At 45.0% G+C, this 23,983-nt stretch overlaps 2 protein-coding genes across 2 annotated transcripts; one reads left to right on the top strand and one right to left on the bottom strand.

Annotated features, from left to right (window-relative positions):
- Positions 1-3,719: 3,719 nt before the first annotated feature.
- Positions 3,720-12,762, bottom strand: cep126 (centrosomal protein 126). The gene is made up of 8 exons (XM_061682230.1): positions 12,720-12,762; positions 12,051-12,160; positions 10,670-10,906; positions 10,232-10,406; positions 8,439-9,582; positions 7,913-8,043; positions 4,301-4,373; positions 3,720-4,232 (listed from the first exon to the last, which is right to left on the bottom strand). The coding sequence occupies exons 2-8, from the start codon at positions 12,149-12,151 to the stop codon at positions 4,012-4,014; spliced, it is 2,082 nt and encodes a 693-aa protein (XP_061538214.1). The 5' UTR covers positions 12,152-12,160; positions 12,720-12,762; the 3' UTR covers positions 3,720-4,011.
- Positions 12,763-15,628: 2,866 nt separating this feature from the next.
- trpc6b (transient receptor potential cation channel, subfamily C, member 6b) lies at positions 15,629-22,594 on the top strand. The gene is given in 12 exon segments (XM_061681772.1): positions 15,629-16,051; positions 16,053-16,361; positions 16,996-17,160; positions 17,234-17,398; positions 18,022-18,238; positions 18,343-18,570; positions 19,654-19,918; positions 20,910-21,105; positions 21,311-21,520; positions 21,625-21,681; positions 22,262-22,337; positions 22,421-22,594. Coding segments are annotated over 12 exon segments (2,451 nt in total). The 3' UTR covers positions 22,561-22,594.
- Positions 22,595-23,983: the final 1,389 nt, after the last annotated feature.

The following is a 23,983-nucleotide window of genomic DNA, read 5'->3' as shown; positions in this document are numbered from 1 at the left end:
TTTGCCTCACCGCCATCTTGTGGCATCATGAGGCAGATGTTGAAGTGAGTTGAGGAGCTTCACTAAGACAAAAGTTGTGCTTTGACACCATCTTGTGGCATTTAAAGGCAATTTTAAATCTTTTTGGTGATGCTTCAGTTTTCAATTTTTGCTCCTAGTGGCAGGCCTTGTTCCTTATCCCTTTCACTGTATTCCTTTAAATACATCATTCCCGTCATTGCTTGTAGCTGGCGCTTGACATGGGCTCACTGTTGGCGGGCTGTTGCCCCCCCCCCCCGTGTGCTAGCTGGCTCCTGCGTTGGGCCCTGTTGTTGACTTTATGATGTTACTTGTCGTCAACTATTTAGACTGTCTATTGTTCTGCTGTGGTTCACACCCCTATTCCCCTTGTCCGTTCTGTCCCCCCGTCGTCCCCTAGAACCCTTTTCTGTCCGGCTGTATTTTCAATAAACATCAAGAATAATGAACAAAAAAAAAAAAAAAAAAAAAAAATGAAACAGAGGGAGTATTTCAAACTCCCGTTAAAACAGCAAAACTGTTCCAGCACAAAAGGCATACAAATCGAGCATTCTGCATGGCCATGCTGCTGAACAGCAAAGGTTAAATAAATAAATAACAGCCTAAAAGTTATGCTGCCGGTCTGACCCATCTTCAAGTTTCAAACTCAAGAAGAAATCATGTAACAATGAAAGTTAAAAAAAAAAAAAAAAAAAAGGGCTGTTTTCTTTGTAGTACTGGTATTTGTTTTTCAAATCCAAATTCACATCATATATTAAACCCCGATTTAACACATTTGTTGATGATGAAACATGCAGCGGGTAATATTGACCCATGGACATTTTCGGCGTACTGGAGAGACAACATAACAGGAGGGTTAATAGTATGTTTAGCGTGGTTGTAGTTTCCAGTAGTGTACAACTGCAATCCATTACAATGAGAGCTATCGCTAATATTACAATTTGAAATGTGGACTCCTCAGACAACAGCACACTTCTCCACTTTGCGTCAGTCCATCTCAAATGAGTTCGGGCCCAGAGAAGCAGGCGGTGTTTCTGGGTGTTATTGATAAACTGCATGACTTCTGCTTTGCATGGTAGCGTTTTAACGACGAACTGTGTGAACTCGCACTGTTTTTTTTGTTTTTTGTTTTTTTTTAAAGTGTTCCTGAGCATATGTTGCAATATCCTTTACACAATACAGTTTTTTTTAATGTAGGCCCGCCTGAGGAAACACGGGCATTCAACGTTGGTTTTCAACCTTGCCGCTGGCGTGCAGAGATCTCTCCTTATTTTCAGAATCTTTTCATATTATTGACCGTAGATGATGAAATCCCTAAATTCCTGGAAATTGTACGTTGAGAAAGGTTGTTCTTTAGCTGTTGGACTATTTATATTTCAAAGTGGTAAACCTCTCCCCATCCTTGCTTGTGAACAACTGAGCCTTTCGGGGATGCTCCTTTATACCCAACCATGACACACATCGTTTCCAATTAAACTGATAGCCTGTGGACTCCAATCCAATCCATTAAGGAAATAATTTTCATGTTCCAAACAGGTGTTTTTTTTTTTTAGCATTTCTCAACTTTTCCAGTCTTTTGTTACCCCTGTTGCATCTTTTTTTGGGAACCTGTTGCAGGTAGCAAATTCAAAATGAGTATTTGGAAGAAAGAAGAAAACAAAAACATTGAATTTATCAGTTTGAACATGAGCTTGTCATTGCATTCAGTTGATTATAGGTTGAAAAGGATTTGCAAATCATTATTTTTATTTGCATTTTACACAACATCCCAACTTCATTGGAATTGGAGTTTGTGTTATGTCTATTTAGTAACATACTGTACTTAAATATCCTGTTATCCAGTAAGCTTTACCTTCTTCACAAGCCTTTATTAATTTAAAAAAAAAGAAGTCTTCATTGCGGCTCAAATGGAGTGTGAAAAAACGCTGGAGATTAGGGCCCCGGCGATGCACAAGCTGCAACTTGCAACCAAGTGGAAACGTCTTCCCCTATTTTCTGTCTTTCTCAGGTGTTGTCACGGCCCAGGGCTTAAATGTCACGAAAGCTCACCACCTCCTGTCAGCAATACGGCGTACAGCACAATACACTTGCTATTATGATGTGCTTCTGAATCACTTTATAGATTGTGGAATTGAGGTGATGTTTTGAGATCCAGTACATGCACACACTTACACTTTGAGAACATAGTAAAATAAGAGTGTCATCAATATGGAGAGGAGCCATTGATACTTTAGGTGGGCTTCCTCCTCCTTTTTCTAGAGCAAGTCCTAGCAGGTCGTCGAAAGAGCAAAACCAGACATGCTGGAGGAGGAGCAAACTAAACCCTCCGAAGTGGCTGGTAAAGCTCAAACCCCTCACCCACCTCCGCACACCCATTTCGAGATATACGGCAAGCTACAAAATTTGAAATGATCCACCATCACTCGAGCTGTATCAGAAATTCTGCCTTTATGAAGATCATTTTGGTTCTTATTCAGCTGGGCGCGGCATACTAGTGCTTTAAGCATTTTTTAAGCAAAAAGAGTAAAAGAAAGAGGAGCAGTAGGTTTCAGTTTACAAAAAGGAGTTATGATTATACAACAAAAGGTTGAGAAAGTACTCACCAAAAACACAGCATTCACTTTGCAACAATGATCCTTGGGGGAGGGGGAGGGGTATGAAGAGTAAAATAATTGTCATCACATTAGCGTAATCGCATATTTAACAATTTCACTTATTGGCATTTTTCCCCCTGTGGAACGTATCCCGAGCTATTTGCTGAAAAACACCTATTTGCAGTATTTTTGCTTTTTCCTAAATCCCTGAAGATGCCACCAAAGCTATGTCTAACTGGGAATTGGTGTCAAGGAAGTGTGTTGAAGTGACACATTATTACGGTCTTCGCTCCAGAGTGCATGGACACAAACGTACCAGTGCATTTTGAAAAAATAAAAATACAAAACAAATCTGTGAGCTGTTAATTTTTCAGTGGTAGCCTAATGTTGTACGATGAGCTCAAAAGGATATCAGTGTTTTGGGATTATGGTTTGTGATGTTTGATTACAACTATTAATATAGACAATTATAAACATTTTAGAGGGGTCGTCAATTTGTGGTTTTTCACCATACGCGGCAGGGCTCGGTGCCTATCCCCCACAAATAGCCAAATCGTGCTGAATATTAATAACATATATAATATATGTCTCGTTTGCTATGTATGCATTCCGGTATCTCTGTGCCCCTTATTGTTGTGTGACGATTTACATCAGTTCGACCCAAGGAACTCCAACATTGAGCAGTATTCCAATGCACTTTTCCAGGTCGGAACGTGAAAATGTCCAATTTCCCACTTTTCGAGGATGCAGCATGTCGGAGGAAGACTGTCAGAGGTAGTTGGTGTCAAAGGTCAAAATGCTACATGGGATGGACTTACACAGCTAGGTTGAAGTGACAATTCAGTTACGTCTTGCCATCATGTAGGATGCTTGGGTGTCATCATAATGCTTAAAACCCAAAAGTGTTCTATTCGAGAAGGTTACCAGCAACCAATCTGAGCCTTAGAGAATAAAAATTCCTTGAGACTGCTTAAATATTCATTATCTGTTTTCAATGCTGTACAGTATTTATATTAATGTTAAACGCTGTAAAAGACCATAACACAAGATCGCTAGATACAGATTTCAGCAATACAGCACACACACAAAATCCACAATGCATTGGAATCAGCCACTCTAACCTGCAGTGTAAATCCAGGCAGTTTAGTTTAGTTTTTTTAATGAAAGATAATCCTCCCTATTGAGTGATGGCTAAACTGTCAAAGTTAGTGAGAAATTTGCATTTTTTAAATTCATTAAATGTCATTAATTTTTAATTATGCTTATGCTTCTTCATGTTCTTCTATAAGGCACACTTGGTTTCAAGGTAGTGGAACCCGTTTCACCTGGAAGCTTTGTGCTACATAAAGCGATCCAGCTGCCATCGTGCTGGGATGATAGACTTCAGTCCAGATGCTGGTCAGTGCAAACCACCTTTGCGGTGCAGCTGGCAGTTGAGTCGGTCCAGAGACTGAAAGATTCTCTGCTCCTCCATGGAGATGGACGTCGCCGCCGGGGGTCGGCGCTGGTACTGCTGCTGATGTGGCTGCGACGTCGTCCTCTGTGGTTTGCCAACCCGTTCCTCCAGTGGCCCGTAAGAGTGCGTATCGGTCAGACGGCGCTGGCTGGCAGTTTTGACGCCTGTGACAGAAAAACTCATTCAATCAGTGATTTAATAGTCTGGACTTTAATATTTGTTCCCTACCAACCTTTGTTTGGCTGTTCCGTGAAATACCCTTTGGGAGATGGTCCGACTGGATTTGTAGCATGGAGACATGTAATCTGAAAGGTTTACATTTGTGATATACTGCAGAATCTTGGCAACAGGCACTCACTGGCCACAACAAAAGAATCCATATATTATTATTCATTCTCCATCCATCCTTTTTTTTTTTTTTCTACCGCTTATCCGGGTCGGGTCGCGGGGGCAGTAGCTTTAGCAGGGACGCCCAGACTTCCCTCTCCCCAGCCACTTCATCCTGCTCTTCCGGAGGGATCCCGAGGCGTTCCCGGGCCAGCCGAAGGACGTAGTCTCTCCAGCGTGTCCTGGGTCGTCCCCGGGGTCTCCTCCCGGTGGGACGTGCCCGGAACACCTCACCAGGGAGGCGTCCGGGAGGCATCCGAATCAGATGCCCCAGCCACCTCATCTGGCTCCTCTCAATGCGGAGGAGCAGCGGATCTACTCTGAGATCCTCCCGGATGACCGAGCTTCTCACCCTATCTCTAAGGGAGAGCCCGCTCACCCTGCGGAGGAAACTCATTTCGGCCGCTTGTATCAGGGATCTCGTTCTTTCGGTCACGACCCACAGCTCATGACCATTGGTGAGGGTAGGAACGAAGATCGACCGGTAAATCGAGAGCTTCGCCTTTCGGCTTAGCTCCTTCTTTACCACAACGGACCGATACAAAGTCCGCATCACTGCAGACGCTGCACCGATCCGTCTGTCGATCTCCCGTTCCATTCTTCCCTCACTCGTGAACAAGACCCCAAGATACTTGAACTCCTCCACTTGGGGCAGGATCTCATCCCCGACCTGGAGAGGGTACGCCACCCTTTTCCGACTGAGGACCACGGTCTCAGATTTGGAGGTGCTGATTCTCATCCCAGCCGCTTCACACTCGGCTGCGAACTGCTCCAGTGAGAGTTGGAGCTCACGGCTTGATGAAGCCAACAGAACCACATCATCAGCAAAAAGCAGAGATGCAATACTGAGGCCACCAAACCGGACCTAGAAATTCTGTCCATAAAAGTTATGAACAGAATCGGCGACAAAGGGTAGCCTTGGCGGAGTCCAACCCTCACCGGGAACGAGTCCGACTTACTGCCGGATATGCGGACCAAACTCTGACTCCGGTCGTACAGGGACCGAACAGCCCGTATCAGGGGGTTCGGTACCCCATACTCCTGAAGCACCCTTCACAGGACTCCCCGAGGGACACGGTCGAACGCCTTCTCCAAGTCCACAAAACACATGTAGACTGGTTGGGCGAACTCCCATGCACCCTCGAGGACCCTGCCGAGGGTGTAGAGCTGGTCCACTGTTCCACGGCCAGGACGAAAACTACACTGCTCCTCCTGAATCTGAGATTCAACTTCCCGACGGACCCTCCTCTCCAGCACCACTGAATAGACCTTACCAGGGAGGCTGAGCAGTGTGATCCCCCTGTAGTTGGAACACACCCTCCGGTCCCCCTTCTTAAAAAGGGGGATCACCACCCCAGTCTGCCAATCCAGAGGCACTGTCCCCGATGTCCATGCGATGTTGCAGAGGCGTGTCAACCAGGACAGCCCCACAACATCCACAGCCTTTAGGAACTCCGGGCGAATCTCATCCACCCCCGGGGCCCTGCCACCGAGGAGCTTTTTAACTACCTCGGTGACCTCAAACCCAGAGATAGGAGAGCCCGCCTCAGAGAACCCACACTCTGTTTCCTCATGGGAAGGCGTGTCGGTGGAATTGAGGAGGTCTTCGAAGTATTCTCCCCACCATTCTCACAACGTCCCGAGTCGAGGTCAGCTGCGCCCCATCCCCAGTATACACAGTGTTTGTGGTGCACTGCTTTCCTCTCCTGAGACGTCGGATTTCCTCGAAGCCGTCCGGAAGTCTTTCTCCATGGCCTCACCGAACTCCTCCTATACTCGAGTTTTTGCTTCAGCGACCACCAGAGCTGCATTCCGCTTGGCCAGCCGGTACCCATCAGCTGCCTCAGGAGTCCCACAGGCCAAAAAGGCCCGATAGGACTCCTTCTTCAGCTTGACGGCATCCCTCACCGTTGGTGTCCACCAAGGGGTTCGGGGATTTCCGCCACGACAGGCACCGACCACCTTACGGCCACAGCTCCGGTCGGCCGCCTCAGCAATGGAGGCGTGGAACATGGTCCACTCGGACTCGATGTCCCCAGCCTCCCCCGGAACATGAGCAAAATTCTGTCGGAGGTGGGAGTTGAAACTCCTTCTGACGGGGGATTCTGCCAGACGTTCCCAGCAGACCCTCACAATACGTTTGGGCCTGCCACGTTGGACCGGCATCTTCCCCCACCATCGGAGCCAACTCACCACCAGGTGGTGATCAGTTGACAGCTCCGCCCCTCTCTTCACCCGAGTGTCCAAGACATGTGGCCGCAAGTCCGATGACACAACCACAAAGTCGATCATCGAACTGCGACCTAGGGTGCCCTGGTGCCAAGTGCACGTGTGGACACCCTTATGCTTGAACATGGTGTTCGTTATGGACAATCCATGACGAGCACAGAAGTCCAATAACAGAACACCGCTCGGGTTCTGATCGAGGGGGGCCGTTCCTCCCAATCACGCCCTTCCAGGTCTCACTGTCATTGCCCACGTGCGCATTGAAGTCCCCCAACAGAACAATGGAGTCCCTAGCGGGAGCGCTCTCCAGCACCCTCTCCAAGGACTCCAAAAAGGGTGGGTACTCTGAACTGCTGTTTAGTGCATAGGCACAAACAACAGTCAGGACCCGTCCCCCCACCCGAAGGCGGAGGGAGGCTACCCTCTCGTCCACCGGGGTGAACCCCAACGTACAGGTGCCGAGCCGGGGGGCAATAAGTATACCCACACCTGCTCGGCGCCTCTCACCGTGGGCAACTCCAGAGTGGAAGAGAGTCCAACCCCTCTCGAAAGGACTGGTACCAGAGCCCAAGCTGTGTGTGGAGGCGAGTCCGACTATATCTAGTCGGAACCTCTCGACCTCACACACCAGCTCGGGCTCCTTCCCTGCCAGAGAGGTGACATTCCACGTCCCTAGAGCCAGCTTCTGTAGCCGGGGATCGGATCACCAAGGTCCCCGCCTTCGGCCACCGCCCAGCTCACACTGCACCCGACCCCTATGGCCCCTCCCATAGGTGGTGAGCCCATGGGAAGGGGGACCCACGTTACCCTTTCGGGCTGTGCCCGGCCGGGCCCCATGGGTGCAGGCCCGGCCACCAGGCGCTCACCTTCGAGCTCCACCACCAGGGCCTGGCTCCAGTGGGGAGCCCCGGTGACCCGCGTCCGGGCAAGGGAAAACAAAGTCCATTGTTTGTCGTCATCATTAGGGGTCTTTGAGACGTGCTTTGTCTGGTCCCTCACCTAGGACCTGTTTGTCATGGGTGACCCGGCCAGGGGCATAAAGCCCCAGACAACTTAGCTCCTAGGATCACTGGGACACACAAACGCCTCCACCACGACAAGGTGACGGCTCAAGGAGGGGTATTATTATTATTAATTCTCATTCATTTCATTCTCTTCATTTTAAATTGGCAATCAAAAAAATAAATACAAAATAAACCAGCATAAAATAAAACTACAAGTGTATATCTACCTTGAAGCATTCCGGAGGTTTTTTATTGGTTGAACCGGAAGGTCGTCGGTTCTGATCCGCACCAGATTTGTTACCGGCCCGCCCACTCGTCAAAGCCTGACAGCAGGGGGTCCCGGCTTTTTCTGAGACAACTGAGGCAAATAAAAACATAAAATATAAAACACATAAAAACAGAATTGTCAATGAAATTGTCAACTAAGTGGCAATATTTAATAACAGACTGAGGAATCTGCACGTTCATAGTCAAATTAAAATGCGTGACTGAGTAAAGTTGCGTCACATAGCTACTCAACAACCAATACATTAGATACACCTATCAACAATGTTCACTTTTGATTTAACACTGATTAATTGTACAGTAGTAGTTTGCAGTGGTGCACAATGGCATCATACTGTGAGGTGTCACTCATGTTTTGGTTATCGGTGACACAAGGGGATCCAAATATTAGAAACACGTCTGCACCACTACAACCAGGAAGGTGAATACAACTCTTGCATTGGATGTCCTTACACAGTGCAGGTGTACCTAATGAAGTGTCCTGTTGTTGTCCCGCAGTGCTGATGAAGGCGCTGCGGACATCCTGGCAGAGCTGATAGATCTCTGAGTCCGTGGGGGTGCGGTCTAACACTTTTTCCCCGTATGACGCCCCTCGACCTCTGCCGCTGCCCCCCGGCGTCGCGGCATGGCCGAAAGCGGGCGAGGCTTTCCAGCTGCTCTCGGGCGTGGGGCGGCTAAATGAGGACGGCAAGCGTGCGTTGATGACACCGCCGTCACCCGTCATAAGTCGCTGCGTGTCCTTGTGCGGAACCTCCTCGGGAGGCAGAGGAGCGAGCTGATGGCTGACACGAGCCTGGTCCCCGCCGTACGGGCCCTTCGTGGGGCTCCCGTGCTTCGACGCGGTCTGCAACTCCCCCCGGATCCTGGCCACTGGGATCGGGGATTGGGTGACAAAGCCCGAGGAAACCGGACTTGCCCCGACCCTGGCCGAGTGATCCCCCCGAGGGACGAGAGGCCCCGCCACGCCGGTGCTGACTTGAACCCCGACATCTGCCCACGCCTGGGATTGGGCATCTGTGGGTCGCACTCCATTGGTTACCCCCGCCTCCTCGTCGAGCCAGCGCAGCTTCTTGGAGGCATTTTTGTATTCGGCAGCCTTGGACCTGGCCCTGGCTACTTCGATGCTGTCGCACACCAAAAACTGAACAGGTTTGACGGCATTAGCATGAACCTGCGGGGATTCTGCCGGTGTTTCGCCGGGCAGAGTTTTAAGGATGCCTTTCATGAATTGGACTCTGCAGGCTGCGGGCGACGAGGTCTTTGACCCGCTGGATTCTTGACTTTGGCGGCACTTTGGACTTGCTGTGTTCATGTGCTTCCAAACGTTGATGTCCGCTGAGAACTTGTTGAGGTTATTCATTGAGGCACAGGTTTCCTTCTGGGTGGGCAGGTTGTAGTTGAGGTCCACGGGCAACCTGTGGAAGTGTGGCTTCACGGCGACCAAGGTGGGCCCGGGCACCGACGACACAGGATGCGGGTCGTTGGGGCATTTGAGGTCTTGGAGGGGCTTTTCGGAGTATTGCAGGACGCCGCTTTTGGCCGCTTCTTCGTTCTCCAGACTGTCTTGACTGGACAAGCTGTCGGACTTGGAGCAGCAGGACACATTGTCGTCCTGAAACATGGAGGAAAAAGGCTATGAGTGGCAGATAATAAAACTAAAACTCGCTTTTCTAAGTTATTGTTAAACTAATGCAGTGCTTCCCAAGAGACACCTTTACATTTTGGTAAGGATCCCAATAAAGATGCAGACGCAAGAATGTATTTTTCCCATATGCTGTTACAGTTGACTTGCATTTGGGCCAGGTGGGAAGTGACTGGATGTACTGATACATTCATTTTTATTAAGGTTTTTCAGTGTGTGGCATGTAAGTGCCAAACCACACGTCTGCACCGTAAACAAATGCATTGCAGCTCAGCTTCTGGCGAGCGAACGCCTTTGACATTACGTCAGGCTTTTTAACAAACTTGTAACAGAATCATGTGAACGTGAGCAACACGGCAGCATGACAATTTATTATTTTAGTTTTTTAAACTATCACTGTGCAAATCGACATTTAAACAGTCTACTGGATTCGTCTGACTGAGTCAAAGCAATAACAAATGTGATTATTATTTAGTTTTAATTTTGGAGTAAATTTACTGCTAGCAATTTACAGTTTTTTGGGGGGATGAAAGTTGGAAATCTGAGCAGACCACGTTCAGGTCGGTGACACCAACAAGTGTGAATCCTCGTGGAAAACAAACCCCCAAAAAAAACGTACCTGTCCACTGTGCTCCTGATGCCTCTCCTGCCTCTTTGGAAGCTCCTGCCACCTCCTGGCACACGGGCTCTGCTCTCGACGTCCTACGCTCGCCTGTACCGCAACGGGCGTGTGGCGAAGGGGGGATTCTGACAAAGCAACGGCAGGTCTGGAAGACGGGGCGCTGACAGTTTGACTGAAGACACACAAAACACACAATTGTAGACATAAGCTAGTAGCACAGTAACATGAACCATTGTGTCTGCCCCATGCTGCGAGTGTTTTCTGATCGGCCGTTTGTCTTGTGAACAAAAACAAAAAACTGTTAAAGGGTCAGTGTGCCTATCATTTCTTTGGCTCATATCACAAAGCAAAAAATCTACCAAGCTATGGCTTGTAAATCGCCACACGCAAGTCAAGGCATCACCAAACTGATTACAGCTCGACAGACAGTGTTACCTGTTGAGGTTAGACGGCAGCGCGGGGCCTCGGATTTGACTGAGCGCGTCTTCCAAATTCGGATAGTCTCTTCCGGCAGTGAGCCGCTCACTTTGGGTCGGCCTCTGAGAGGGAGGCAAGTAAGCCCTCTGGAAGTGCTCCGTCACATCTTGGAACTTCTGCCGGCGCTGCTGCAGCACTTCTTCGCGCCGCCGTTGCTCCTGCAGCACCCACAGCCTCTGTTTCTCCCTCAGATCCCTGATACAGAGACGAGAAACCGGAACGCACTACATTAGGTAGTAAAACACCTGCCCCAATACTCAATTTTGATTTGACACTGTCAGGGAGGAAACAATACGGTCAGGATTGTGTTTGCAGGTGTGTACATACTGACAGCAGCTCTCAGTATGGTTCCACCTTTCTGACATTGTCAATCGATGTTTATGACATATGATATATGATATATAATGGTGTTTGGAAAGAAAGAAATGGTTTATTAAGACATTTCTGCCCCCTTTTTAGATCCTTGTGTCTTGGTCACATTGCACATATTTAATGTAACATTCATGAAGGTGTGTTTGGAAATCACTTTTTTTTTCTTTTTATAGTAAACAGAAGAAAAGAAAAAAAAAAGGGTTAAAAAAACAACAACAATTTTTGTTAATGGTTTGTTAGTGTGGTTGTAAATGAGCACTTTCCTTCACATTTGACACATTTTGGCCTAAAAAAATATTGTTGAATGGCATGGCTATTTTTAAATTCATTTTATTTTTGGACCATTTTCAAATGTTTTCATAATGACGCACTGGTAGAGTACAATAGTTCAGATACATGTTTTCATTATATCATTGCTTTGTTGTAATGAATTTGTCTTGCCTTTTAAAAATGTAAATGGGGCAGTCTGACCCGCAACACAACAGAATCAACATTTGTTGATGGGATTTTATGTAACTATGCTAGTTCATGGGCATTTTGATTAATTTCTTCATGAATAATGCATGAATATTTAAAAAAAAATAAACATTTTAACTGGAAAATGATTGTGGAACATTACAAAATGAATATTTGACTTTTCCTTTTTTCAAATGTTTTAATGTTCAGTTAATAATGCACCGATACCAGGGGAATACAATAATCATTGAATTGTTTAATTATAAGTCCTTTCCTGAATGTAAGTCAGTATTTTTTGATTATTGTGGCTGATGTGGTACTCTGAATATGTATGGCAATATAATCTAAATCCCATCGTCCTAATTATTGGACTCTAGAACCTCTGCAGGTCTCAAATGTGACAGTAATTTTCCTTAACTGCAAGAGATGATATTGATTTAGTATGCTTCGATGTCCAGTATTTATTTTAATTTTTGTAATTTTATTTATTGCAGGTGTTGGGATGCATTACCTGCATCGGCGGTTGGTCTCCTGCACACATCTGCGAGCTCGCTCTCGGTTCACCTTCTGCTCGTCAAGCAGAGCATCTCTCTCTTGCTGGAGGCTCGACATCACTCATCTCTGAGTGGGGACAACAAGCACATTTCGTTTATACTCATTTGGCTTCAGGAATAATAATGCTGCTGCTGCTGTCATGAATGTGAGCAAACGTGCCATCTCATGTAGTCAGCCAGCTACCCACTACATCCAGTAGCTTTGTAATAGTTGCCATGACGTCGTATATTTTCTTTAAAAGAAAAAAAACAAAACAAAACCAAAAAAAAACAAAAACAAAAAAAAAAACCGGTTGAGCAACTTCTCCCTGTGTACCAGCACCCTTGCTGCAGAGCCTTGACGTTTATGACGACACGGTGATGTCGAATGTGGACGCTGAAGCTTGTGTTGTGTTGAACGTTATCTATTTAAACAAGAATGGTATGGAAAGCATAACGTGTACAGTACATCAAACGCTGGCGTCAACTTTAGCTTAGTTCGCTAACGGCTCGCTAACTAATTGTTGTTCGAAAGCCGCCCGCACTCACTGTCGCTTGTTCTGAACTAACTAACAACGGTGACTTGTGTTTGACTTATTCAACTACTCTAGTTAAAAAAAAACAATACACAAAAAAGCAGCGTTCACCTGTGTGTACGGTGCAGCCATCATTAAACCACTCGGACGCACTTCCTTGGCGACGGTTGTCGGGAGGGTACCACATACGTCCAGCAGAGGCCGCCAAAGGCCCCCAAAAAGTTTTCGAGAAGCCAGAAGCTGCGGTACGTCAATGTTGTCGAACGTCACTTCGCGTATCACAGCAGCTGTGCAGATGTACTGCACGCACATTCTAGTACTGATAGATACAAAAAACAAATACAAATACTGATCAAAGTCCATGAGTGAAAGAAAAAATGTATATTCAATGACAATTATATATATTGTGTTAAACACAGTTCAGTTGTATTTATTTTTATATACAATACCTTTGAATATAATCTTTTAGAGCTGGTTGTTTTCGAATATTGGTTGCGGTGCAATTTTTATTAGCTATGTGCAAAGCATTTTTATTGAACCATTCAAATAGTCCCCACCCCCACCCCCACCCCCCTATATTTAAGTGCAGTGTTAATTTTCAAACTGTGCATCGTGTTAAAGTGGCTAACAACAACATTTAATATACTTTTTAGGAATAAAACCTCTGCCTCGCTATCCCATCAACACTTATGCCGACTACGCCACTGTATTTTAATTTGGCATATGATGGTGATAATTGGAGAGCACTTGCGTACTTGGGGCTTAGGGTAAAAAGTTTGAGAACCACTGATGTAGCATACAAAACTGTACAATTTAATTGTGCAGTGACTGATATCTCGTCAACCCTAGACAAAAAAAAAAATACAAGAAAAAGAAAAAAATATTAATCTCTACATGCCAGGCCAGCGTTGTAAATGGGAGTGTGTTATCAATTGCCTTACCTGGAGAAGTGAAGGTTAAATACAAAAAAATATTTAAAACATGGTGTTTCTATGATGTCATTCTGGTCAGATATATTCTGAAGACCCTCTCAATTCAAAAAACATTCATAATTGTATTGCCCAGTCGCTGAGAGGACACAGACTACACAGCGCACGTTCCAAGTGTGACCTCCCACAAAAAATGTGTGCGGTGACCACAACCTCTTGGTCAGTTAAACAGTCTGGAAGGCAAACAAGAGACTGACAGGATACAGAAACAAGCCTCATTATTTTGTTTTATTTTATTGCAGTGACACTGAGGGAAAGCGATAGACAGATCTAACTTTATTTTTAGGTGAGTGGACAAATAATTTTGATTATTAAGTTGTTCTATTTATATTTTCACCAAGATGGGCTGGGAAATTAATTGCTGCACGCTTTATTATTTGTGAAATTATTTGTGTTTGTTTTTGTATTTAAAAAAAAAACAACCTGATGCCATGTCAAAATGATTGCTGTATCTAATATTTTGCTCTTCTCATGTCGCTAAATGAGGAAAGAAATATTAGAAATGCTTGGCACTAATGTGCAGTACGCTGCAAATACTCTGCTTTAAAAAAACAAGACTAACGTAATGATATGAGGAATATATTAAAGCAAAATTATCTGCCAATAGAAAAGGAACTATTGGCTGCCTCTAAAACCCCCTTTGTCTTAAAACTAGTGTATTTATACTAAGAAGGACAGTAATGTCTACTCATATAAGGTAAATATTTAATAATTACGCTCTCAATATGTAGGGAAATGTGCTTAAATTGAGCATTTGCTAGTGAAATAATCACCATATATTAAAGGTAAACTCAGACCAGTAATCAAATCTGATTAACAAGTCATAATACCTTATTAAGATTTTTAAGGGTGAAAAAAAATCTCGAAGCAAGTATGACAAAATATCTTGGTAAAAAAAAAAAAAAAATTTTTTTTTTTGGGTGGTGGGGGGTGAGCAAACTACAACCACCACAATATGGAAATGGGTAAATCAATACTTACTGACAGTTTCAATCCAAAGTGAGTATCTTTGTTTGCGTGTGGTGCTGTCCCTAATTATGCGGCCTGCGACTACACGTCCGTTCATCTCAATTCCGCACGAGCTAATCCTTTCCGACAATGCTTACAATTGAAAGAAAGGGGAAGTCTCGCTCTGTCATCATAAGCTGTCACAATTACCAGCTTCTGTAAGCACATCATTCAAATTGAATCACTGACTAGAAAACTAAATTTACTCAGTGCGGCGATTCACTTTTAAACAACGGCTTTCGGCGAACACCAAATGCTGATCTCGAGGGACTTTCGCATATAAATGTTGAATGTAGCGCTTAAAGGGTGGGGAACGTGCTGCGAGTGTCCTCGCCGGGTTCGGCCTCCCTCAAGGTTGAGCTTGAGGGTGTCACGAAGGCAGATGACGAGTCCGTGGGTGGTATCCTTCATGTCGCCAGAGTAATAACTCAGCTCCACAGAACTGTCACTTCTCGGAAGCTCTCTGCAGGACATACTGTATGGACAGTCGAGTTGATGAAAATAAATGAACCTTCACACAGCAACTCAGAAAACCGCTACAGTGAAATGCCCCGCATATTCAGAATCAGTTGACATTCTGAACATCACACCTATCCGCAAGTGGCAAAAGTACAGATACTTGTGTAAAAAAAGGCTTTGGGAAGAGTAAAAGTACTTATTCAGCTCCTTTATTTAAGTAGAGGTCAGAAAAATATTTATATTAAAAAACAACAACACTGCAGATTTGATCAAAACTACAAAAGGTTTCAAAACACCTTTTTTACAGTGACCAATGTGCATAACAGCAACAGTATAACACTGCTGTCAGTCTCAGAGAACATGCAAATGGCACACAGGAAGGGGTGCAGCTGAGATTTGAACTCTGAACCTGTTAGACGGCGTGCTAACCACTCCGAACCATGCTACCCATGTACCGTACCAAAAAGTCCTAATACAAATGCATGTACTGTCACACCCCTGGTCATGGGTTAAAGTCGACTCAATGTTCTCCTGTGTTCAGATGGTGCCCTTACAATGCGGCACATGACAGCCGAACTCTCAAGCTCGGCCTCGCAGGGGGCTGCCCCCCTCTTCCAAGCCCATTCCGGCTCCGGCCTCTCCCTGACCGAGGAAGCTTTTTTAGAGGCTGTTGTGTGCGGCAACGTTCCCGAGGTGAGGCGCTTGCTGGACGAGCTGCCGGACCTCAACGTCAACAAAGTTAACTTCACGGGTCAGAACGCCTTGCAGCTGGCTGTGTCCAACGAGCATTTTGATATCACCAAGTTGCTCCTGGAGAGGAAAGAGCTGAGCAGGATGGGCGACGCATTGCTCTTAGCCATCCGAAAAGGTTACGTACGCATCGTGGAGGCCATCTTGAGCCACCGGGCCTTTGCGGACGTTCAGAGTTTAACGTGTAGCCCCAGTCAGGCGGACATACATCGAGACCTCTTTGCTTACGACGAGAACTGGCAGCCTTTTCTCTAACGACATCACGCCCATAATCCTGGCCTCTCAGCACCACGACTACGAGATAGTCCACTTGCTTCTCACCAGGGGGGCCCGTATCCAGCGACCCCACGACTACCTCTGCCGGTGCAACGCCTGTACCGAGCAGCAGGCTGAGGACTCCTTCAGACACTCGCAGTCCCGTATCGACGCCTACAAAGGTCTCGCCAGTCCGGCCTACTTGTCACTCTCCAATGAAGACCCCATGATGGCGGCGCTGGAGCTGAGCCATGAACTTGCGGTCTTGGCCAGCACTGAGATGGAGTTCAAGGTATAAACACAGTGCACTGGAATTATTAAGAGAGCAGTGTCTTAGGCTTTAAGGACTTGCCTGTGGAGACAATGCTTGGGGACCAGAACGTTTGAGACCCTGCAGACCAAATTTACATTTACAAGGTTCAATGTGTTTTTTCAGATTAGACATAATTTTTAACAGCAGAAACTGGTGTTTTTTTAGGCTGCCACAACACGACACATTCGCTATGAATCACTCCTGTAGTTCACAAAATCCCCAAATAATCTGAAATAAGGACACTGATGGGGAATATCTTGCATATTTGAATTGGATTTCTGTGATAAAGGAAATCTGAGCAGTACTCAGGAGCTAATCTGACATCTCCAGCAACTAGTCCTACCTCCCTTTTGGTCACAACTCAGGAAATGAGACAGATCTTGGACGAGAGAGAGTCTTGAACCATCATCCAGTCCCCAGGCAAAGTCCTTAGCTGTGAGCAACTAATGGCCAGAGTCCCAGACTCCAGACTGCTGCAGGGAGCTTGAAATCTGTCCATTGGTTCAAAAGTACATGGTCATCATCAAACTATTAACAAGTCAGCTGACTTTTTACATTTTGAGATGAAACCAGTGCACCATGTTGACCTGCGACTTTCATCCCCCTGCACCAGAACGACTACAAGAAACTGTCCATGCAGTGCAAAGACTTCATGGTGGGCCTCCTTGACTTGTGTCAGAACACAGAGGAAGTGGAAGCCATCTTGCATGGTGACTCGCTCGAGATTCCGCAAAACCTCGCCAGGTTAAAACTTGCCATCAAGTATGAAGTTAAGAAGGTGAGCTTTTGACAAAAGCAGTCTTTCTATATTACAGCCAATGTAGTGAGGATTTACTCTGTCTGTCTGTCAGTTTGTGGCCCATCCCTACTGCCAGCAACGTCTGCTCTCCAACTGGTACCAGAACGTGTCCGGACTACGTCAGCAGACCACGGCAGTTAAGATTCTCCTGGTTCTTGGGGTCGCGGTCGGCCTGCCCCTTCTGGCCCTCGTGTCCTGGATTGCGCCATCCAGCAAGGTTAGTCCTTAGAGACTCTTAGTGTGTTGAAAACACTCAAGGATCGTGCTATTGTACCCATCAGACTTTTATAATGTATGTACCCTTTTGGACCCGGAAAAGGTACAAGATCTTAATTTGTAGTCGAACAATTTGCTCTGCATTAGTAGATATTTACTTGACTGCCTGCCTACCTACCTACCAAAAATGGACTCCTACCATACTGGAAATTTTGGTGCTCGAGTCCTATACCTACCAACACCTACCCACCCACCCACCTATCCTAAAATGGACTCTGACTATGCCCATTTCTGGTTCTGTACTCCATCCTACACCTACCAACACATACTCACCCTATGGGCACATACCCACACATACACATACCCACCCTGTGGGCTCCTACTGTAGCCCCATTTCTGGTGCTAGATTCTATCCTATAGTACACATACCAACAACGACTTATGTACACCTACCTACCTATCTACCTACCTGCCTACCTGGGTTCCCTACTGTAATCCCATTTCTGGTACTAGAGTCTATCCAAGTATTTTATTGTGTCCTACTATTTTTTGTAAAAAAACGCAGAAAGTTCAGCGGTCTATCCAAAACGATCCTCTTCATGCTTGTTTCCTTTGTCCCATCAGCTAGGGAAGTTCATGTCTGGACCTTTCCTGAAGTTTGTGGCGCACGCCGCCTCCTTTGTGACGTTCCTGTGCCTGCTGGTCCTCAACGCGGCCGACCGCTTCAACGGGCCGCCGCTGCTGCCAAACATGACAGCCCACGATCGGCCCTCACAGCTCTTCCGCATGAAGACCACCCGCTTCACCTGGATGGAGATTCTTATCATGTCTTGGGTCCTAGGTTAGGCCTTCTACTACCGACCGACCAACCTCCTAGTGATCTGGACACTTAGGAGCGGCACCCAGTATAATAGTTAACATGGTGATGTTTTTTTGTGTCTACAGGGAACATTTGGGAAAAATGCAATGACATTTGGTCACAGGACATAAGAGAATATTTCTTAGAACCGTGGAACCTTCTGGACTTTAACATTTTGGCCATTTTCACCAGCTCGTTCATTGCACGGCTGATGGCGTTCTGGCACGTGTACGCCGCTCAGCGCTACGTGGACGAGCACCACGCCAATCTGTCCAGCACCTCCCTGCCTTCAAACATTCAATACTTTCAGCTTCGTGAGTCACAGAGTAGAAATCGTCTTGCGATCCCTATGGTGAATTGGGTTTTATCAGTTGTAGCGTTTCATCATTTTTTTTGTCAGCACTCTATTTGTAAACATTGTCAATTTACCTTCAGACTTTGAGGGACTTTTTGTGTCCTCTAATCAGGAAACCTATTAGTTTTGAGTTGATCCCAATTTTATGTAAAAAGGTTAAATTAGTTGTTTTCTAGTCCGCGCTCAGGCAGTCACGTGTCGTAGAATGAGATGACATTAAGCTTTTTTTGGATCATAGTTTTGTTATTTTTGGTTAAAATTATTAACAAAGAGTACATGACTAACATTCAATTCTTTTTATGGGGGAATCAGTTACGCCCTCTTCTTGTCTATATGTGGACAGGCTCAGTCCCTATTCCCCGCTAATGGAAGGGGGTTATGTAATGTACTGCAATTTTTAAAATAGTTAACCCCGCGGGCTTAGGGAATGAGATCTGCTGCTAATAGCAAAAAAAAAAAAAAAAAAAAAAAGTGAGTAATTGACAACCCCCAATAAATAATTGCCTGTATCAATGGTTTAAAACCATCAATATCCCACAAACTATGATCCAAAAACACTTAAATATCCTTTCAAACTCATCTTACATTATCCTTAAAAACAAATTGCTTACAAACCAAATGTATGCACGTAAATGCACATATGGCGAACAATCTCTTCAACTTCCACTAACAACACAGGCTAAACGTAGTTCCGCCCCAGCATACAAAGATGTTACGCTCTCAGTTGAGTTGTATCACTTTAAAATGCTTCCTTAACACCAATTACTACTTTCCTATTAGCCAGGGATTTGGCACCATCTTGTGGCAACTTTTAGATTGAAAGTATTAAACAAAAACCAGGAGTAGGCAGGTACTTTATAGCTGAGGATAGGTTCCACAGAAACAAACATGTAAATAGTGAACAGCAAATACTGTATGTAAGGGATTTCTGTTCAGTATACAATTTATGCAAAATCATCGGTTTTATTTTCACGCTATTCAAAATGTGATTGATTTTGACAAGAGGCCAGTATCACTGCACTTTTCTATCGTTCATTTCCAGCCCGAGTCAGCTGGCTTTCGTCAGATCCACAGCTAATTTCCGAGGGGCTGTACGCCACCGCGGTGGTGATGAGCTTCTGCCGCGTCGCCTACGTGCTACCCGCTAACGAGAGCTTCGGCCCGCTGCAGATCACGCTCGGCAGGACGGTGAAGGACATCTTCAAGTTCCTGGTGATTTTCATCACCGTCTTCGTGGCGTTCATGGTGGGGATGTTCAATCTGTACTCGTACTATCTCGGGGCCAAGTACAACGACGCATTCACCACGTGAGTTGCGGTTCAGGCTGCAGTTACACCTCAATTACGATCGGATTCCTTGAATGTTTACTTCTTCATCATCAGAGGGGGCAAAATGTACCCACACTAGAAGTACAGATGGTTGTGTAAAAAGAGGCAGGTACAAGTAGAAGTAGTGGTTCAACTTCTGGATTTAAAGTATAAAAGTACAGACATTGCTGTACTTAAGTAAGTAAATGATTGAAGTGACGATTGTCACTTGTATATAATACCCATTTTGAAAACTTGGAACAATGAGGAAAAAAAAAAAACATCTGCACACAAATAAGTTTCCCTCGTGTTAGTTTCAAAAGTGCGTGGAGTAAAAAAAACAACAACAACAAAATTGTGTTACGTTGCATGTTGTTGTTTAAGAGCTGGCTAGCGGTCAACTATTATGCTATCAAAACATGTTCTGATAGGTTTGCAAATGTTGGGAACTGAGTATCAAAAAAATGCTAAACTAGCTAATTCCCAGCTAGCCAATATTGCAATGTGTATTTTTTTCAGATTGGATCGAAAATTTTGGAGTGTCAGAAGCTGGTGGTTTTTAGGCTGGCACAAATCAACACATTCGTCACAAATTAATCTTACAATTCTTTTCAATAAGGCCATGGATAGGGAATATCTTGCTTCTTTGAATATGTTGTCATCATTGTTAATGCTCCATTTTTTTCTGCCTTATGAGTGAGTCCACAAGACTTCAATCAATTAATCAATCAAGATCTCAACCGCAGTGGACTTCTCTCTTCTGCTTTTAATTTCTATCATCATCGGTGGAAGTTGAAAAATGTGCTGTATTTTAAAAAAAGTTAGTACAAAGTACAGATATCTGTTTACAAATGTGGGGAGTAAAAGTAAAAATTCATCTCAAAGTTAAAAAAGTTAAATACTCAAGTGAAGTACAAATACCTAAAAAAATCTGCTTAAGTGTAGGATGAAGTCTTTGCACTTTGTTCCTGACCACCATTGTTCATCACAGGCTGGAGGAAAGCTTCAAAACGCTCTTCTGGGCCATCTTCGGCCTATCGGAAGTGAAGTCGGTCGTGATCGACATCAACCACAAATTCATCGAGAACATCGGCTACGTCCTGTACGGCGTCTACAACATCATCATGGTGATCGTCTTGCTGAACATGCTCATCGCCATGTTCAACAGCTCCTTTCAGAAGATAGAAGTATGTTTTGTTGCAAAACATTTGTGAACAGTTGCGTGATGTTTCGGGGTGAGGCGGTGATAATGGATAGCACGTCCGCCTCACAGTTCAGTTGGAGGTTCCAATCGAAGTTGGAATGTTCTCGTGAAGCGTGAATTGTGCCACATCAGCTACGTGAACTGCTACACTACCAACAGCCCTGAAAATGTCATTGTTTTTTGCACAGGGTGACGCTGACGTTGAGTGGAAGTTCGCCCGAGCCAAACTGTGGTTCTCGTACTTTGAGCAAGGCGGCTCGCTGCCCGTGCCCTTCAACCTGCTCCCGAGTCTCGGCCCCGTTGCTTCTTTCCTGCGGGGGCTCAAAGGATCTCTGTGGGAGGCAGCTCGAGGCAAAGGCAGAGAAAAGACGCGGGGTGAAGAAAGGGAACAACAAAAGGTAGGTAAATATGTGACACAAGCACTGTAAGTCTTTCGAAGTCTCACTTTTCATTTGCATTTCGTTTTTCTTCATCATTTTTCTTCTCTTGTTGGTGATCTTAGTTAAATCAAAAAGAAGACTCCAGAGTGGACGCATCTGCTTGCCCAACACGTTATCAAGTAAACAATCTATCTACTTACCTGCCTGCCTGCCTACTTCTACCTTCCAACTACCTCCACTGACTTACTTACCTACTACACCGACCTACCTACAGTAAAATTACCTACCACCATACCTGCATACCCCAACTCACCTAACTTCCTACCAACTGCACCTACCACAACTACCTCTATTACCTACCCACCCACCCCAACCTAAATACCGACCAAATACCTTACGTCTCTTTCTGACGTTCTGGTGCAACCCATCCATATAAACGAGATCATCTTTATCTGCCACAGGTCCCTCAGGGCACAACGCATTTGGGGAGCACAGCAAGTCATTTAGCCAACACCGTGTACGTATAATAGCAGGGCCAACAATTTTTTTACCAACTTCCCCACTAAGTCGAGCTCCACTCTTATTGCAGTTTTATCCACTGTGTGTGTTGGAAAACACGACAGGTCAGAAGATGCCCTGAGGCGGCATACATTGCGGTTGTCTCCAAGTCTTTATTTCAGTGTTTTCCTTCGAACACTGTGACATTGTTAGGAACAAGTGTGTCATTTTAAATGACCCACCTTTGTTCCCAATTTCCAGAAGATCATGAAACGCCTCGTCAAGAGACACATCTTAAAAGCGCAGCGGGACAAAGAAAACGACGAGGTGAATGAAGGTGATTTGTGCAAACACACACACACACACGAACATGCACACCGTGTCCTCAGCGTCTCCGTTGCAAAACATCCTGTCCCTCAGGCGCACTGAACGAAATCAAGCGGGACATCTCCAGCCTGCGCTACGAGCTGCTGGCGATGGGGAAGCGGGAAGTGAAAACCCTGGCAGAGCTCATCAGGCAGCTAAGTGAAGTGACACAAGGACACCATGAGTCTTGTTAGTTTGTATGCAAGGATGCATTCAAAGTCAATTGGGAGGAGACACTTGTTCAACATAATGTACATACTGTATTTGTTCAGTTTTGACGACACTGTCAGAGAGGTTGTGGTTTGCAATGGTCTGCAACTGCACTGCATGAAATTGAGAACTGTCCCGAATATTTTGACCCTCTCAAATAATGTACCGGCAATTTATATAATTTGCTGCAAAAAAAAAAAAAATGTTTTGTTTATTCATATAAAATTGGTTAGTTAAAATAAATGTCTGCATGCATGTTCATTTAGCTCATGAAAAAATTGTTTCATTTACACTGAGGGAAAATATGAACGCAACAATTTTAGAGTGGCCTTTTATTGTGGGCAGCCTAAGGCACAGCTGTGCAATAATCATACTGTCATATTCAACATCTTGATGTCCCACGCCTCCGACAACCCAACGCAATGGAGAAGTGCTCACGAAAACAGATTTTGATGGATTTGTGACAAATATTTGCTTGAAAAAAGGCTTTTTGTGTTCATAGAAAAAGTCTCAGCACCTTGGGTTTCAGTGCATGAAAAGTAGGAGCAATAATAAAAGTGTTGGGTCTATACATTGTATATGCTCAGTGTATTTATTGTAAATTAAATTTTATTTGAGTAGAAAATAATGTAAATAACGTCCGTTTAAAAAAAAACACAAAGGTGGCCCTTGAGCACAAAAGTTTCGGATATGGATGGGGACAAGGCGCAAAGTCGCAACAACATTTACACGACCGTGGCCTCCACATTGTGTCAGTCAGTCAACCACAGGATGGTGCTGTTGGGCTCTCATACTATTGCCAAACGAATTCTCCATCTGTATTGTTATTTTCAAATCAGATTGTTGTTTCCATATAGGTTAAAACGAGGATATGGCTCCATAACGACGCACGCTCCTCAAACTCATCTTTTGCCAATCTACAGTCGGGATTAGTGTGACAACAAGAACCCTTTATATTTGAAATAAAACTGGACAAAGTCTTTACATTTCTTCTCACCCCTCTACTGAACTTGTCTGAGCTTCCACAGACTGATGAAATTGATCCTGGCCGAAATCTCTGTGAGCCGCACAAACCTTTGTGTGCCGAGATGTTTGACAAAACACGTGCGTCGCAGTTTTGATGATCCGGCTGCAAGAGCATGATGTGCGACGTGTAAACTGTCGTATGAATAAAAATACGAGACTATGTCGTGAGTGATATCCATCAAAATTCAACAAAATATCATGAACGTGATGTCCATCGTCAATTCGGAGACACAGAAAGACTGGAAGAGTCACAGAAAGACAGAAAAGTGGACATCCTTGGAAATTGTCACGGACAAAAACACCTGTTAAAAGTTTACAGAAAATCAAATTAAGTTCACCTATGAAGGTTATGCTGCATTTTAGGTTCATCCTGACATTTCA

Source organism: Phycodurus eques, chromosome 7 (assembly GCF_024500275.1).
Source record: "Phycodurus eques isolate BA_2022a chromosome 7, UOR_Pequ_1.1, whole genome shotgun sequence".
Classification (NCBI taxonomy): Eukaryota; Metazoa; Chordata; class Actinopteri; order Syngnathiformes; family Syngnathidae; genus Phycodurus; species Phycodurus eques.
Note: the sequence above shows the minus strand (reverse complement) of the source record. Positions and strands in the feature narration are given on the sequence as shown.

Excerpts from the sequence above, each read along its gene's own strand:
- cep126 (XM_061682230.1), bottom strand. The coding sequence starts at position 12,151 with ATGTCGAGCCTCCAGCAAGAGAGAGATGCTCTGCTTGACGAGCAGAAG. Across the intron at positions 10,907-12,050 it reads GAGACCAACCGCCGATGCAG|GGATCTGAGGGAGAAACAGA; the intron begins GTAATGCATCCC and ends TCTCTGTATCAG. Across the intron at positions 10,407-10,669 it reads CTGCCGTCTAACCTCAACAG|TCAAACTGTCAGCGCCCCGT; the intron begins GTAACACTGTCT and ends GTGTGTCTTCAG.